The sequence below is a fragment of the Notechis scutatus genome, chromosome 1, assembly GCF_049901735.1.
Source record: "Notechis scutatus isolate UNSWTSFEM ecotype Mainland chromosome 1, rNotScu1.2, whole genome shotgun sequence".
Lineage (NCBI taxonomy): Eukaryota > Metazoa > Chordata > Lepidosauria > Squamata > Elapidae > Notechis > Notechis scutatus.
In genome coordinates, this window is record NC_142009.1 from 330546466 (window position 1) to 330564308 (window position 17843).

Consider the following 17843-nt stretch of genomic DNA (forward strand, 5'->3'; position numbering starts at 1 on the left):
ACAAACAGTTGTCCAGTCTCTTCTTAAAAACTTCAAGTGTTGGAGTATTCACAACTTCTGGAGGCAAGTTATTCCACTGACTGATTGTTCTGTCAGAAATTTCTCCTTAGTTCTAGGTTGCTTCTCTCCTTGATTAGTTTCCATCCTTATTGCTTCTTGTCCTGACTTTCAGGTGCTTTGGAGAATAGCTTGACTCCTTCTTCTTTGTGGCAACCCCTCAGATATCGGAAGACTGCTATCATGTCACCCCTGGTCCTTCTTTTCATCAAAGTAGACATACCCAATTCAAGCAACCGTTCTTTACGTGTTTTAGCCCACATTCCCTTAATCATCTTTGTGGCTCTTCTCTGCACTCTTTCTAGAGTCTCAACATCTTTTTTCACATCGTGGCGATCAAAACTGGATGCAGGATTCCAAGTGTGGCCTTACCAAGGCATTAAAAAAGAGGTATTAACACTTTATGTGATCTTGATCCTGTCCCTCTGTTAATGCAGGCTAGGTGTTGGCTTTTTTGGGCAGCTGCACCACTCTGCTGGCTCATATTTAAGGGATTGTCCATATTTAAGTGACTGTCCAACTCACCGTCTCTTAATGATTGGCCCAAAGTCACCCAACAGCTTTCATGCCTAAGTCAGGATTAGAACTCAGAGTCTCCTGATTTCTAGCCGGTGTCTTCATCACTAGACCAAACTGGCTTTCTGGGACGAGACTTTAATTGCCTTCTTGCAATCATCACCACCTTGATTTTTTAGGTCGGCTCCCTCCACCAAGTCCCTTGTCTGAGCCCATTCAGCCGGGGGAAGGAAAAAGTAATAATACTCATTTGAGATCTAGCAACTTGTAAAATTTATCATGTCATTTGGAATATTAATGGAAAATCCTCTCACAAAACAAAAGGGATAATAAAGGACAAAGTAAACTGCAAAGCATTTTGTGCTGAACTGCTCCACTGCAACAATTCATAGTGCAAAACCGCATTTCAAAAGAATTTCAGAATACTGTGTTTTGAATGCTGTATCCTGGAAATAATCCAAGTTCAGAATATACAATTTTGGGGTCAAAATGATCCTCAGCTGTTCAAAATGTTTGCACTCCAGCTAGGACATCTACCAATATTTCATGCACAGCCTCGGAGGGGAAAATCAACCTGTTTTGGTGCACATGATGTTATGAACCAAAAGTACTCCCTATAAGGAAGTCTCCGTGTTTGCAAACTGCAGAAATATGCAATTAAAGAACAAAAACTTTACTAGATAAATTCATCTAGTAAAATCATTTAATATGTTTGAATATAGTTTTATATAACTGTATTGACCTCTGGACCCTGTCTAAAAAAAATAACCTGGTTATTTTTTTCTTTCTTTTCCTGTAACACTAGAATTCTAGGAACACAGTGATTTTTCAAAGGTATGGCAGACTTGCAAAATTGCGCCCACAATATGCATTACTCCCACAACTGGGACCAAAATTTCCATTGCTAAGCAAGCTGCTTGTTAAGTGAATCGCACCCAATGTATTATGAACTTTACTGCCACAGTTGCTAAGCCAATTGCTGCTCTTAACAGATAATCAGAGTTGGAAAGGACCTTGTAGGTCATCTAGTCCAACCCCCCCCAAGCGGGAGACCCTATACCATTTCTGACAGATGGCAGTCCAATCTCTTCTTGAAAGTCTCAAGTGATGGCGCTCTTGTTAAGTGAATCCTCTGGCCATTAAACGAATCAGGCTTTTCCCACTGACTTTGCTTGGAAGCCAACTGGGGAAGTTGCAAAGAGCAATATTTCGTAAATATATGCCAGTTGCCAAGCATCAAATTTCTGATTGACCGGGGGAACGGGGGGGTGAGAATGCTGCAACGGTCCTAAATGCGAGGACTTGTTATAAGTCACTCTTTTGGTGTGGTTGTTAACTTCAAATGGTTGCTCAAAATTGTTGTAAGGCGAGGACTATTGTGAATACCAAAAAGAACTTCTCGGTTCAGAGGCAGTCTATCTCAAGAGAAAACCAACAGAAAGAGAGTGCTGGTCTTCATAAACCCAACAGAGATGAGGATAAAGTGGGGAAAATAAGACCCTTCAGCTGCAAAAGCACTCTACCTGAGATTTGGAATTTAGAATAGAATAGAGCTGGAAGGGACCTTAAAGATCTTCTAGTCCAGCCCCTGGCTCAAGTAGAAGATCTATATACCAGTGGTTGCCTACCAGTGGGCCGGGGACCACTGGTGGTCCGTGAGAAAATTTTGCTGGTCCACAGAGAAATGTCACCCCCAAAGCACCTCCCCAAAGCAATTAATCCAGGCTGCACGAGAATACAGGGCTGCGCCGCCCACATGGTCCACGGGAACACAAGGCTTGCGTCGCTTGCATTGCGAACAACATGAGGTAGTGAGGGGAGGGGGGAAAGGCCAGAGGGGGGGAACTTGCCCCACTCATCTCACACGCCTTACCTGGCCACCAGGCTGCTTCTTTCCGCTTCTTTTTTCTTCTGCTTTTGGCTGCACACAAGGAAAGCAGCAAAAGACTTTCTTTCTCTCCTCCAAACTCTGCCAGAAATGAGTCTTTGGGACCCTGCAAGGCATCATGCTCTAAGAGGCTGCGCTGGCAAAGACTTATTTCTGGTGGAATTTGGGGGAGAGAAAGAAAGACTTCTGCTGCTTCTGCTGCTTTCCTTGCATGAAGCCAAAAGTCTCTCTCTCTCTCTCTACCCCTGAGAACTGAGCTGGAGACGGTATACTACAATCCCAAATAAAGAATTATCAATTGGTAGGACAATGGGGTGGGGAATTTTCCTGCAGACTTTATTTTGGGATTTTCTCAGGATCTCTGGTCCGCGGGATTTAAAATTATGAGTTTGGTGGTCCCCGAGGTCCAAAAGGTTGGCGACCCGTGCTATATACCATTTCAGACAAATGGCTGTCCAGTGTCTTCTTAAAAATTAGATTATTTCTTAATTAAAAAGTTAGTTTATCTTCTTAAAAAAGATTATTTGGAACCGAACATAAAATGAATGCTACTTCAGGCTCAACTCACAGAAAACAAGAATAGCATGGCCTTCAATTTTACCCAAGAATGTGCATACTTCATATTCCTAAACAATGAAAGCCTAAATAGTGAACTGGTGCTAAAAATGCCACTTAGCTACGGTGGATAAAATAAATACAAAATGTTGACATAAACAAAACGAACAAACAATTCACTACAGATAACATCAGCAATGACTCCAAAGCAATTTATTAGGTGAGTATTTCAAAATTATACCAAAGGCTGAGTAACTTAGAATTTGGCAATAGGCTAAATGAGTATCAAAGTAATGAGAATGTTGTGAGCTTGTCTGTTTATGTGCCACGTCAATATTGCCTCATAATCTCCACATAGATAGGTTTTCTCCAGACTGATCAGTCCCTAGTCTGTCTTTTAGGTCTTCCAACAGCATAGAAATAGTCCTCGATTTATGACCAATCGCTTAGAGACCGTGATTTATGACATTTTCTGCTGCAAACCAGCCTTTACTTCCAGTTTCCTCCACAAAACGTCCATTGCAGACAATGGATTTGGTTAATGACCATGGCATTCACTTTATGACTGCCGCAGGAAAGGTCACAAAACTGGGTGCAGTCACGCGGTGACCTGTTTAACAACCCACACGCTACTTAACAACCACAATTCAGGGGTCCATTACAGTCACAAGCTGTAATGGGCCCAAAATTTCCATTGCTAAGCAGGACAGGGTTTAAGCGAGTTTTGTCCCATTTTACGACCTTCCTTGCCACGGCTGTTAAGTGAATTGCTGCAGCTGTTCAGTTAGTAACACAGGTGTTGAGTGAACCTGGCTTTCTCATCGACTTTGCTGGTCTGAAGGTCGCAAAAGGGGATCATGTGACCTCAGGGACACCAAATCCGTCACAAATACATGCCAGTTGCCAAGCGTCTGAATTTTGATCACATGACCATGGGGATGCTGTAAATTATTATAAATGGGAATTTACAATTTTTCAGGGGGCTGGAAAGGTAGGAAATCAGGCTGAAACTTTAGACAAATTTCTAGGTTATTTATTCATTTGTGTCCTACTTTTATACATAACTCAAAGTGTCAGACATTCTTAATACTCCTTCTTCCTGCTATTTTCCCTGCAACAACAACCCTATGAGGTGGGTTGGGATAAGAGACAAAACTTTGCTGTTTTCTTTCTGAATGGATTTCATCACTTGGAAACCTGACAGACTGGCCCAAAGTCACCCAGCCGGCTTTCATGCCTAAGGCAGGACTAGAACTCACAGTCTCCTGGTGATTGGCCCAAAGTCACCCAGCCGGCTTTCATGCTTAAGGCTGTACTAGAACTCACAGTCTCCTGGTGATTGGCCCAAAGTCACCCAGCTGGCTTTCATGCTTAAGGCTGTACTAGAACTCACAGTCTCCTGGTGATTGGCCCAAAGTCACCCAGCCAGCTTTCATGCTTAAGGCTGGACTAGAACTCACAGTCTCCTGGTGATTGGCCCAAAGTCACCCAGCCGGCTTTCATGCTTAAGGCAGGACTAGAACTCACAGTCTCCTGGTGATTGGCCCAAAGTCACCCAGCCGGCTTTCATGCTTAAGGCAGGACTAGAACTCACAGTCTCCTGGTGATTGGCCCAAAGTCACCCAGCCAGCTTTCATGCCTAAGGCAGGACTAGAACTCACAGTCTCCTGGTGATTGGCCCAAAGTCACCCAGCCGGCTTTCATGCCTAAGGCAGGACTAGAACTCACAGTCTCCTGGTGATTGGCCCAAAGTCACCCAGCCGGCTTTCATGCTTAAGGCGTACAGAACTACATCTCATGGTGATTGGCCAAAACACCAGCCGGTTTATGCTTAAGGACTAAAACCAGAGTCTCCTGGTGATTGGCCCAAAGTCACCCAGCCGGCTTTCATGCTTAAGGCTGTACTAGAACTCACAGTCTCCTGGTGGTTGGCCCAAAGTCACCCAGCTGGCTTTCATGCTTAAGGCTGTACTAGAACTCACAGTCTCCTGGTGATTGGCCCAAAGTCACCCAGCCAGCTTTCATGCTTAAGGCTGTACTAGAACTCACAGTCTCCTGGTGATTGGCCCAAAGTCACCCAGCCGGCTTTCATGCTTAAGGCAGGATTAGAACTCACAGTCTCCTGGTGATTGGCCCAAAGTCACCCAGCCGGCTTTCATGCTTAAGGCAGGACTAGAACTCACAGTCTCCTGGTGATTGGCCCAAAGTCACCCAGCCAGCTTTCATGCTTAAGGCTGGACTAGAACTCACAGTCTCCTGGTGATTGGCCCAAAGTCACCCAGCCGGCTTTCATGCTTAAGGCAGGACTACATTCAGGAGTGACAATTTTGCCTAAAACAGAGGACCCTCCTCCATGGAGAGGTTTCGAACTGAAACTCCTCTGTCTGAAACATTAAGAAGATGTTCCTTACACGAAGCAGGGAATTGGACTACAACTAGATGACCTCTGAGAACTCATCCATTTTACAACGGCTTGTCCGAACCGGCAAAGGCTCTTCCAAAAAACTAACGTTTCTTCTCCTTGCCTGGTTCTTTATCTCTTTTTCATCTGGGGGGATTCAAACCCTCAACCTCATGCGTGTCATGGTCCCACAATCCAGGACCGCACAAATCCCACCAGTTCAGTGAGGAGACTGGCTCATTAAGGCCACGGGGGGAAAATGGCAGGCTTCTCCCCCATAACCCAACTCTCTGGAAAGGCAAAGAGTTCCCTCAGATATAATGGGAGCCGTCGCAGCCGGTGACAAACCTACTTTCCTGGGCTGTTGACGTTATAGCTATCTGGAAAGCCTTTAGTTCAGGGGTGTCCAATCTTGGCAACTTTAAGACTTGTGGACTTCAACTCCCAGAATTCCTCAGCCAGCTTTGCTGGCTGAGGAATTCTGGGAGTTGAAGTCCACAAGTCTTAAAGTTGCCAAGGTTGGACACCCCTGCTTTAGTTTATCTCAGTAACCCTAATCTGAATATGACCGCCACCTTCGCCTTCCCAATGCTCGCAATTCAACAGTTTTACAAGCAGGAAGGTATCTCCCTCCTTCCCCCCACCCAACTCCCTTCCCACGGGGCATTCTCTCCATTCCAGGGGAAAAGCTACATCTGTTGAATGACTACCTGATCTTGCTTGTTCACTATCCGGGATACTGAGATCTGGAGAAATCAGCAGCAGGTTTCCACTTCAAAAAGGCCCCCTGGGGCTCAGCATGGATGGAAGAACAGAATATTTGAGTCCTCGGTAATTAGCCTATTTCTTTCTCGGGAACGTGATACTTGGACTTCAGCCACGTGTGTAGAAACCACATTCCACCCCCAAACACAAAAAAATCACACACACACACACACACACACACACCACACATGGCAAGACGTTGACTGTGAACAATTCAATGACCTGCAGATTTTTCCAGGTGTCCCAAACACACTCGCCCCTTTATTGTTTCCTGGGGTGGGGTGGGAAGTTTACAAGGAAAATTGCAGAAACATTTTTTTCAAACTGAATTAAAAACTAATGTTGCAACCTTGGAAACAACCAAACGTGCTTCTTGGAACTGCCCAGTCGGAACAGCCTATATTAATCGCCTTTGTGCCCCAGACCAGCTGCCATTGCACACCCAGCTTTGCAAGGAAAATGCTGTGGCCCAAACCCAAACCCACCTGGCTGGCGGGATCAAATCATCAAGATTTTAATTGGGGGAGTGCAAACTTTTTCTCACCAGGAATATTTCCTTTTTGGGGGCGGGGGTGGCAAGGAAAGCAGTGGACAAACATACACAAACACACATATTTTTTTTTTGCATTTGCATTTGCACTTGCCTCAAACCGCACAGCCATGTTGCTCAGTTGTCCCCTGACCTGGTCACCATCTTCCTCAAAAAAAGGCTGGTTCCAAGGAGTTTTAAAAGTAGGGGCTCACAGAGTTCCGGAACCCCATCCAAATCCGAGGAAGACTTTGTTCTACGTGCTCCAGGTGAGCCTTTCCCCAGAAAAACAGGCTGGCAAAGCAGCAGGGCCGCCCCCTGGCATTCCCCTCCTCCCCTTTCCTTGAGTTTCCCAAGCTCCGCCCCCAGGCACCTGGGTCAGGTGAAGCCTCGCCAACTGAAGCAGGGATTCCAGGTAGGGCCAGACAGAGCACGCCAGTTCTCTGCCAAGCTATGTAAGTCCAGAGGTTTCTGCGGATATTAAGAAAACCTCGGACAGTCTTGAGAGGCAGATGTGGTTGCAGCTGGCCCAGAAGCCAGAGTGATCTGCAAGAGAGGAAGGACTTTTGATTCCCACCTCTGTTTGTTTTCCTTCCTGGTGGTTTTTTTTTCCTTCAAGAGCAGATTCTGTCCCCCCCGCCCCCGCCCCTGATCAATTGACTGTTGATCCATTGATTGCAACAGGAATTGATCGACCGGCTTGACGTCGGAGCCTGACATTGTCATCGAGGGCTGAGAGGGAGAATGACTGGCCCAAAGTCACCCAGCCGGCTTTTGTGCCTAAGGCAGAATTAAGAGTTAGCCTGGTGTTTGAACCACTACTAGACCATATCTTTAACCACAGAAACTTTTAAAAGTTTCCAGCCTTAGTCTGCCTGCTTAACCATGGTGGTGGCTTCCTATGGAGTGAAATTGGGTAGTTACAAGGAACATGGATACGTTCTGGAGATTTAGCCTAAAGCAGGGGTGTCCAACCTTGGCAACTTTAAGACTTGTGGACTTCAACTCCCAGAATTCCTCAGCCAGCAAAGCTGGCTGAGGAATTCTGGGAGTTGAAGTCCACAAGTCTTAAAGTTGCCAAGGTTGGACACCCCTGGCCTAAAGTATCCCAATAACATATCCCTAATGCCAGCTTTAGCAATGCTGTTGTGCTTCGTTACTTACGCTGGTGTGTTTCCAGCAATGAATTAACATAAAGCACCAATATTCCCACGGTTCATTTTTGGACGCTGTACTGATTTATTTACTTAGCAGAGTACAAGGTCCTTTTTTTTATTTATTTTTTTCCTTCTTCAGATCAACTCAGTGTTGATCTATTGGTTGTGACAGGAACTGACTCAACAGCCTGTCAGCTGAGCCTGAGGTCATGGGCTGAGGGGAGAGAGAGACTGGCTCAAAGTCACCCAGCCGGCTTTCATGCCTGAGGTGGGACTAGAATTCACAATCGAGATTGCCGTTCTTTCTCCTCTTTAACAGAATAACAGAGTTGGAAGAAACCTTAGAGGTCTTATAGTCCAACCCTCTGCTCAAACAGAGATCTAGTCCATTTCAGACCAGTATCTTCTTAAAAACCTCCAGGGATGCAGCACCCACAACTTCTATGAGCCACCGTGGCGCAGTGGTTAAGAGTGCGGTACTGCAGGCTACTTCTGCTGACTGCCGGCTGCCTTCAATTTGGCAGGTCGATTCTCACCAGGCTCAAAGGTTGACTCAGTCTTCCATCCTTCCCAGGTGGGTCAAATGAGGACCCAGATTGTTGGGGCAATATACGGACTCTGTAAAACTGCTTAGAGAGGGCTGTAAAGCACTACAAAGCAGTATATAAGTCTAAGTGCTATTGCTATTCTGGAGGAAAGCCGTTCCACTGATTAATTTTTCTGTCAAGAAATTTCTACTTCGTTCTCATCTTGATTAATTTCCATTCATTATTTCTTGTCCTGCCCTCAGGTGCATTGGAGAATAGGTCGAGACCCTTCTACTTTATGGCAGCCCCTCAAATATTGGAACATTGCTACCATGTCACACTTGGATCAACAAAATCTTCTGCTTTCTAGCTGTTGCCTTCACTGTTAGATTCGGGGTGCGAATGGAAGAGAACCAGAGTGATTTTCAGCAAAAGCTCTTTATGGAGTACGAAGAACCAACAACAGTCTGGCTGAACAGCGCTCCTTTGATAGGGAGCTGTCAGCCGGGCAACCAATCAGATTAAAGTATTTTCCCGCTTCAACAACGGACCTGAGTGAAGACCTCAGCTACTAACTTCAGCAACTAATTACAATACGTAACATTCACCCCTAAAACCAAGCTGGCTCTAAACCTAGATGAAAAGTCAGTAGAGAAAAGGACAGAAGAGAAAGAGCTTTGCTGCCTTCTCGTGACCCTTTGTTGATAATTCCTTTATAACTTTTTTTTTATCAGACCTGCCGACCAGTGGCTGATGTCTTCAATATGAACTCATGGGTTCAACAGTTCCTTCCTTTATTAGGCCTCAGGAGGTGAATTCAAAACACTCAGAGGGATTTCAAACACCAACCTTCTGCCTGAAAAATTGCTGACCTTGCCTCTGAATCTGTCTCTGAATTTAGTAAACTGAAGATAATTCTAGTTTCCCCTTCTGCTCCCAGGGTCAATATTTGTTGTGGAAGGTTTGGACTGGGGTTAGCAGACAAAAAAAGGGGGGAAATGGCTTGGTAGAGGTCAAAGGTAAAGCCCAGATTTTAACAAAATCTCAAAACAATGCAAAAATGCTAACTCAGCTTAGCCAGCCTGAAGTTCTTCAGGTGCATGGGTATTGTAGTTGCAGGATTGAGAATGGCCGATTTGTTTTCATGCAGAGGTCAAAACTAGAGTATTTCTTAAAATCTGATTTTCCTTTGGAAATGGGATTGTGATCAGCATCTCAAATGCTCGGAGGGGGGAAATGTTCTCTGCCTCAAATGTAATCAGGCACCCCCAGTCAGTACAGGAAGCTTTTACAATGGTTTCATTCACATAAAAGCACTCCCTTTCTTAAAAAAAAACACCCTTCTGTTTTTAAACTTCACAGTAGAAAGCAACCGAGAGAAAATAACTTTTAACTGAGCTCTTGAGAAGGAATGAAATATTTAATCTGATGCAGTGTTTCTTCAGGAACTTGAAGAGGTATGGACTTCAATTCCTAGCATTCCCCAGCCAGTCTTGGTTGAGAAACTACAAACTGATGTAACCAGTCAACTAAAACAGTCCATATTAGATTGTCGCCTTCTTTAGATACACAAATAGAAAGAGACAATTGACAAGGACAACTGAAGAAGCTCACAAACAAACCCTTAAATTATGGGATGTTCCCAAGGTGGCAACCAACAGGAGGAAGAAAGTGCCCTGGGTATGTTTGACACCCTGAGTTATTTGTAAAAATAATGAAAGGAGGATATAAATAAATAAATAAAAATAAGTAAGTAAGTAAGTAAGTAAATAAATAATCTTGGTATTTTACTCATTTATTTGATTGTTTTATTATTAAATTTATATGCTATCCATCTTGACACTGGGCGGAATATAAATTTATTTATACAGGTAGGCCTCAATTTACAACCACAAATGCAGCCCAACGTTTCTGCTGTTGAGTGAGACATTTGTTAAGTGAGTTTTGCCCCATTTATGACTTTTCTTGCCACAGTTGTTAAGCGAATTACTGCAGTTGATAAGTTAGCAACCCGATTGTTGAATGAACCTGGCTTCCCCATTGACTCTGCTTGTGAGACGGTCACAAAAGGGGGGAGTCACATGACCTTGGGACACGGCAACGGTCATAAATATGAAACCGTTGCCAAGCACCTGAATTTTGATCACACAATCATGGGGATGATGCAAAGGACATAACTGTAAAAAACTGTCGTAAGTCACTTTTTGTCAGTGCCATTGTAATTTTGAATGGTCACTAAATGAACTGTTGTAAGTCGAGGACTACCTGTACACAGTTTTAGCCTTATCTGAGAAGTGTTATACAACTTTGCTGGTTTTTCCAGTTCTGGGATGTTATATATGGAAGTGAACAGCAGAGGGCGACTTGCTCATCAGCAGCCAACATCTTATATATAGATAGTCCTCCCCTTATGATCAGAATTGGGATGGGATGTTTGGTTGCTATGCGATACATTCATTAAGCGAGTCTGATTTTAATACCTTTTTTTGCTATGGTCATTAAGGAAATCACATAATCATTAAGGTATTGCATTGCATTGCATTGCATTGCATTGCATTGCATTGCATTGCATTGCATTGCATTGCATTGCATTGCATTGCATTGCATTGCATTGCATTGCATTGCATTGCATTGCATTCTATTCTATTCTATTCTATTCTATTCTATTCTATTCATTAAGTGAATCTGGCTTCCCTAATTGACTCCACTTGTCAAAAAAAAAACCCAGGAAGGTACCAATTGGCAATCATATGACCAGAATAACAGAATAGAATAACAGAGTTGGAAGGGACCTTGGAGGTCTTCTTGCTCAGGCTGGAAACCCTATACCATTTCAGACAAATGGTTGTCCAGTCTCTTCTTAAAAACTTCAAGTGTTGGAGTATTCACAACTTCTGGAGGCAAGTTATTCCACTGACTGATTGTTCTGTCAGAAATTTCTCCTTAGTTCTAGGTTGCTTCTCTCCTTGATTAGTTTCCACCCATCGCTTCTTGTCCTGGCTTCAGGTGCTTTGGAGAAAAGTTTGACTCCCTCTTCCTTGTGGTAGCCCCTCAGATATCGGAACACTGCTAATCATATCGCTCCCAGTCCTTCTTTTCATTACACAAAGCATACCCAATTCCAGCAACCGTTCTTTATATGTTTTAGCCTCCAGGCCCCTAATCATCTTTATTGCTCTTCTCCGCACTCTTTCTAGAGTCTCATCATCTTTTCTACATCGTGGCTGTTGTGAACGAAAGAAATGTAATTAATAAAGACTCATTTGCCTAGCAGGATCGTAATCCTGCCACGTCCTATTGGCCCATATAATGGCAAGTTATGATTGGTTCATTCGAGCAATCTGACTGGCTGTTGGCGGGCGCGCCAAGATTCAAATGCTATAACACTATCCATTGGTTATCCGGATAGCAGCATACTCTATAAAAGAGTGACTGCTAGCCGGGGTTTTTTGTCTCTGTTATGCTCGTGAATAAAGAGCTGAAGTTCACGGTTTACAGTCTGGTCTCCGTTCATTAAACCCATGCCTCAAACATAACACTGGCGACGAGGATGGGATGCGGAGACAAAAGAGCTGAATAAACCCTACAGAGCACCAACCGAAGCACGTGGCTGAGAGCGCATCTACATCGGCAGGATGTCAGGTGGCGCTATACCACCCGTTCCTTTTGACCCGGAAAAGGAAGACTGGGAGTCGTATATGGATCGGTTCCAAATGTTTCTAGAAACCAACAATTTGAAAGACGCAACAGCCGGAAAGAAGCGGGCGGTGTTCTTGACCCATTGTGGACCAGCCGTTTTTAGAATGGCAAAGGCGCTCGTGAAACCGGCTGAAGTGACAGCAATGGATTGGGACAACCTCAAGCCTATCCTACGGGCTCACTATGCCCCCGCCATACCAACGTTGGTGCGGAGACACGAATTTTATCAACGGGATCAGCGGAAGGGTGAAAGTATTGCAGACTTCATCACTGACCTAAGAAACCTGGGAGGCCTCTGTGGGTTTTCAGACCTAGAAGAAGCTATGCGAGACCGCATAGTTCTGGGGTTAGATGACCACGCAGTACAGAGACAAGATCATGGCAAGGGGACATCGATCTTGCAGATGCCATTGCTGACGCTACTGCAGCAGAGGCAACCAAGAAGTCGGCCGCTCGAATGCGCCGCACCAACACACCACTCCGTCAGTTCGCCCGTGAAGCCTCGCCTCAACTAGAAAGACACTCAGCGACAGCGCACCATGAGGACCTCGAGTCCCAATCCGAGAGTGATGAAGAAGAGGTTAACAGACTTCGGGCGAACGAGATCAACAAACTCTAAAACTTCAGCGCCCATGTGCGGGTTGTGGGGAAACCACCCGCGATCCGGTTGCAAATTCCTCGACGCAATCTGCCGTTCCTGTGGGAAGAGAGGCCACATCGCACGGGTCTGCAGAAGTAAGAGGGAATTCAACACAAACAGAAAGAAGAACGCTCTTTTCAAAAAGTGAAAGATTTATTAACATCCGATACTGTTCTAATGCAGTACAATGAGACTTTGCCACTAAATATTACGTGTGACACATCACCATTTGGAGTTGGAGCCATTTTGAGTCACGTGTTACCAAACGGGCATGAAGCTCCCATTGCGTACTTTTGCGGACATTAGCGAAGGCTGAACGAAACTATAGCCAACTTGACAAAGAGGCTCTTGCTATTGTATCGACCGTGAAGCGATTCCACGAATATGTTTACGGGCGACCCTTTACTCTAATTACAGACCACAAGCCTTTACTCAGCATTTTAGCAGGTGATAAACCAACCCCATACATATTATCGCCTAGAATGACTCGCTGGTCAGAATGCCTAGCAGCCTACAGCTACGCACTGCAGCATCGCCCGGGAAAGCCATTCCCCACGCTGGCGCTTTGAGCCGTTCCCACTTCCGGAAACCGTCAGCGACCCAGCTCCAACCCTCACCACGCTGCAAATTGAAACTCTCAACTCGCCGCCACTAACGGCAAGAGATATCGCTGCCGGCACAAAACGAGACTCTATCCTCGCAAAAGTTCTCAGTTGGGTCGAACGCGGGTGGCCAGTCGAAGAAACCCCCGCCATTTTCACGTCGTTCAAACACCGGCAAACGGAACTATTCTCCCAGAAGGGCTGCATCCTATGGGGAGATAGAGTCATTGTGCCACAGAGACTACAGCGACTCGTGTTGCAAACCCTGCACGAAGGACATCCGGGCATCGTCCGCATGAAGGCTCTCGCTGAAGCTACACGTGGTGGCCAGGCATTGATAAACAAATTGAAGCCTGGGTTACCACGTGTAGAAACTGCCAAGAAGTCAGCAACGCCCCACCAAGAGCAATTCCCACCGAATGGGAAACTCCTCGAGGCCCGTGGTCCCGCATCCACATTGATTTCGCGGGACCCACGAAAGGACACACTTTTCTCCTAACCGTGGATGCCTACTCCAACTGGCTCGAAATCCACAAGATGAAAAGCACAACTACTGACTCGGTCATTATAAAACTAGATAGATTATTTGCAACACACGGTTTCCCGGACGTTCTAGTTTCCGACAACGGACCCCAGTTTACAGCCCTCACCTTCGAACAATACTTGGCGGACCGGGCATCCGTCACGCCTTAACCGCCGGCTCACCCTGCGGCAAACGGTAGGGCTGAACGGATGGTCCAATTCCTTAAAAAGACACTCCAAAAAATGGATCCGGGGAACATCGACGCTAGATTGAACAAAATACTCTTACTACAACACATTACCCCCACAGTGTCACCAACAAGACCCCAGCCGAACTTTTAATGGGGCGGAAGCTTCGCTCCCACCTCGACCGACTACACCCGTCTTACTCGCCAGAGAAACCCTGTGGATTCAGCGGAACGTATCGCCAATTCAAGGTAGGCGACTTGGTCTACGCAAAAAACCTTTCCGGCGAACCGCTGTGGGTCCCAGCCACCGTACTCTACCTCACTGGCCCTAGATCTTACCGCCTTAAGACGACAGATGGCAAGATATGGAAACGCCACATAGACCAACTCCGATCTCGTTTACAATCAAATATTCGCGACCCTCCGGACTTCCAAACTCAGGGGGAGGGAATACCGAAGGGACGAAGACCGCATAGACGACGACGTAATCGGGGACAGACAGCCACTAAACTGAGTGCTCGCGCCACCTGAAGAAGGCCAGGGATCGGGGCATCCTCCCGCAGAGGAACACCATAGTGGAAACATGCCCTCCCGATGCAGGAATGGACTTAAGGGACTTTGATAGTGTCGCGGAATCAACCCGGGCGAAGATGAGCCTTGCGTTCCACCGAACCAAACTTTAAACAAAAACCGTGGAACAGCGAAAATCGAATAGACAGGTAAAACGACCTGCATACCTGCATGATTATGTCACCACGGCCGTCAAAACGAAACCCAGGGGAGGGTGTTGTGAGCGAAAGAAATGTAATTAATAAAGACTCATTTGCCTAGCAGGATCGTAATCCTGCACGTCCTATTGGCCCATATAATGGCAAGTTATGATTGGTTCATTCGAGCAATCTGACTGGCTGTTGGCGGGCAGCGCCAAGATCAAATGCTATAACACTATCCATTGGTTATCCGGATAGCAGCATACTCTATAAAAGAGTGACTGCTAGCGGGGTTTTTCTCTGTTATGCTCGTGAATAAAGAGCTGAAGTTCACGGTTTACAGTCTGGTCTCCGTTCATTAAACCCATGCCTCAAACATAACACTGGCGACCAAAATTGGATGCAGTATTCCAAGTGTGGCCTTACCAAGGCATTATAAAGTGGTATTAACACTTCATGTGAATCTTGATTCTGTCCCTCTGTTTATGCAGCCTAGAACTGTGTTGGCTTTTTTGGCAGCTGCTGCACACGGCTGGCTCAAATTTAAGTGGTTGTCCACTAGGACTCCAAGATCCCTCTCACAGTTACTATTATTGATCCAGGTACCCCCTATACTACACTTGGGTTTTCTTGCCTAAATGTGGAATTTTTTTCACCATTGCATTTCATTTTGTTAGATAGCGCCAATGTTCAAATCTGTCAAGACCCTTCTGCATCTTTAAGCCTGTCTTCTGGAATGTTGGCTATTCCTGCTGGCTCGGTGTCGGCTGCCAAGGGGCACTGTAAATATTGTAAAGACGTGCTGATTCCTAAGTACCCAAATTATGACCATATGGGAACACTGCAATGATTGTTATTGCAACGAGTGCTACCGTGTTTCTCCTATAATAAGGCTGGGTCTTATTTTTTTTTGAGCCCCCCAAAAATGGCTAGGCCGTCTTTTCGGGGGTGACTTAATTCCCCCCCCCCCCTTGCATCTTCGGGCGGGCGGCGACGGCTTGGATGTTGACCTCGGCATTGGTGGGGCACTTCGTATCGGGGTCAACGCAGGCAGCATCATATCCAGGTGTTCAACAAAAGTACTTCCTAACGGCAAGCCCCCTCACCATTCCCCCCCATTTCGCATGTTTTAATATAGGCCTTAATTTGGGGGGAGGGGCTTAATTTCATTTCATGCCTATAAAACATGCTGGGACTTCCTATTGGAGGAGGCCGTATTGTTGGAGAAACAGGGTAGTTACTTTTTTCAACACCTTGACTTACGACCACAATTGAGCCCCAAATTTTTGTTGCCAAGTAAAATATTTAAGTGAATTTTGGCCCGTTTTACTACCTTTGTTGCCACCGGTTGTTAAGTATTATCGGGTTTCCCATTGACTTGGCTTAAAAGAAGGTTGCAAAACGTGACCATGACCCCATAACGGTCATAAATGTGAGTCAGTTCCCAAGCGTCTGCATTTTGATCACATGACCAAGGCAGGAGATGCTACAACGGTTGTGTGAAAAACGGTCATAAGTCACTTTTTCCAGTGTGGTTGTAACTTCAAACACGAAACGAACGGTTTTAAGCCAAGGACTACCTGTAATGCTATTATTGCCTTTGATTTGTTGCCTGACTTGTTTGCCAGGGCAACCAGGGTGGATCAAAAGTCAGTCAGGGTATTGAAGCCGCCATCTTGACTTATTTAACTCCTTTCCCCTCCTGTGGACATCGCTGGTGTTGCCTTTTCTTTCACAAACCCTGTGCAGAGTTAAGCAACCATCAGCAGCAGCACAAAGATTGCAGCCGATAAGACCAGGCAAGGGTGGACATTGAGAAATCTCCAAAATTAGCCACGAGGTCAATTCTTTTCTCATGCCCTGCAAATAAACTACTTTTTTTTTGGTGGTATGGCTGGCTGGCAGGCAGTCCTAGATAAATTCAACAGAGGTCAAACATGAGGAACAATATTAGTTTCCCCTTCTCTAATCAGCTTAAGATCTTGAGTCCTTCCTCTCCGATATCTCCTCCCCAACAAACAACATCCAAGGGGTGCCTAGGTAAATGTTTTGCAGCAAAAAAACAAACGGAGCCATTGTGGAGCCTTGGTGAAACTGCTGGAGTAGTGAAGGGCACACGATATGGACTTTGTAGTACCAAAAACGTGGACTTTGTGGAGAGTTGGTTTCTGTTCAAAACTTGTTTTACTGGAAGTTTTCAAGAAGAGACAGGATTGTCATCTGTCAGAAATGGTGTAGGGTCTCCTGCTTGGGCAGGGGGTTGGACTAGATGACCTACAAGGTCCCTTCCAACTCTGATTATCTGTTAATCTGTTCCCTCATAGCCATGGAAGACCCCTGGAGGACTTTGAGACAACCCCCGGTCGCTCAGCTTCAGAACCAAGGTGGCTCAGAATAGAATAAATACAGAAAAAGTGCAGAGAAGAACAACCAGGATGATTAGGGGACTGGAGACTAAAACCTATGAAGAACGGTTGCAGGAACTGGGCCTGGCTGGTCTAGTGAAGAGAAGGACCAGGGGAGACATGATAGAGGTCTTCCAATATTTGAGGGGCTGCCACAGAGAGGAAGAGGGGTCAAGCTATTTTCTAAAGCACCTGAAGGCCAGAAAAGGAATAATGGATGGAAACTGAGCAAGGAGAGATTCAACCTGGAAATAAGGAGAAACTTTCTGACAGTGAGAACGATCAACCAATGGAACAGAAGTTGCCCTCGGAAGTTGTGGGCTCGCCATCACTTGAGACTTTCAAGAAGAGATTGGACTGCCATCTGTCAGAAATGGTGTAGGGTCTCCCGCTTGGGCAAGGGGTTGGACTAGATGACCTACAAGGTCCTTTCCAACTCTGATTATCTGTTATCTGATTTTCAAGAATAACAGAATTGGAAGGGACCTTGTAGGTCATCTAGTCCAACCCCCTGCTCAAGAAGGAGACCTTATCTGACAGCTGGCTTAACGGTATAGGTGCTGGACTAGATGTTGGGAGAGCTGTTTCAAGTCCCCCGCCCCCCAGAAGCTCATTGGCTGACTGGTCTCTCCCTCTCAGCTTGAGAACCAATCAGGTGTAGTAGGGAAGGGGCTGAAAGTCC

General features: G+C 45.7%; 1 protein-coding gene across 2 annotated transcripts in view; it reads right to left on the minus strand.

The window, feature by feature from the left end:
* TJP3 (tight junction protein 3) overlaps positions 1–17843 on the minus strand; it is a 64352-nt gene that overhangs the window by 44226 nt on the left and 2283 nt on the right. Inside the window, exon 1 of one of the 2 annotated variants that reach the window (XM_087952711.1) lies at positions 6827–7073. The exons of the other annotated variant lie outside the window; for it this stretch is intronic. Within the exon in view, the coding sequence (XP_087808837.1) occupies positions 6827–6844 (18 nt within the window). The 5' untranslated portion in view covers positions 6845–7073. Of the gene's footprint in view, positions 1–6826; positions 7074–17843 lie in introns of those variants that run through there. 2 annotated transcript variants of the gene reach the window in all.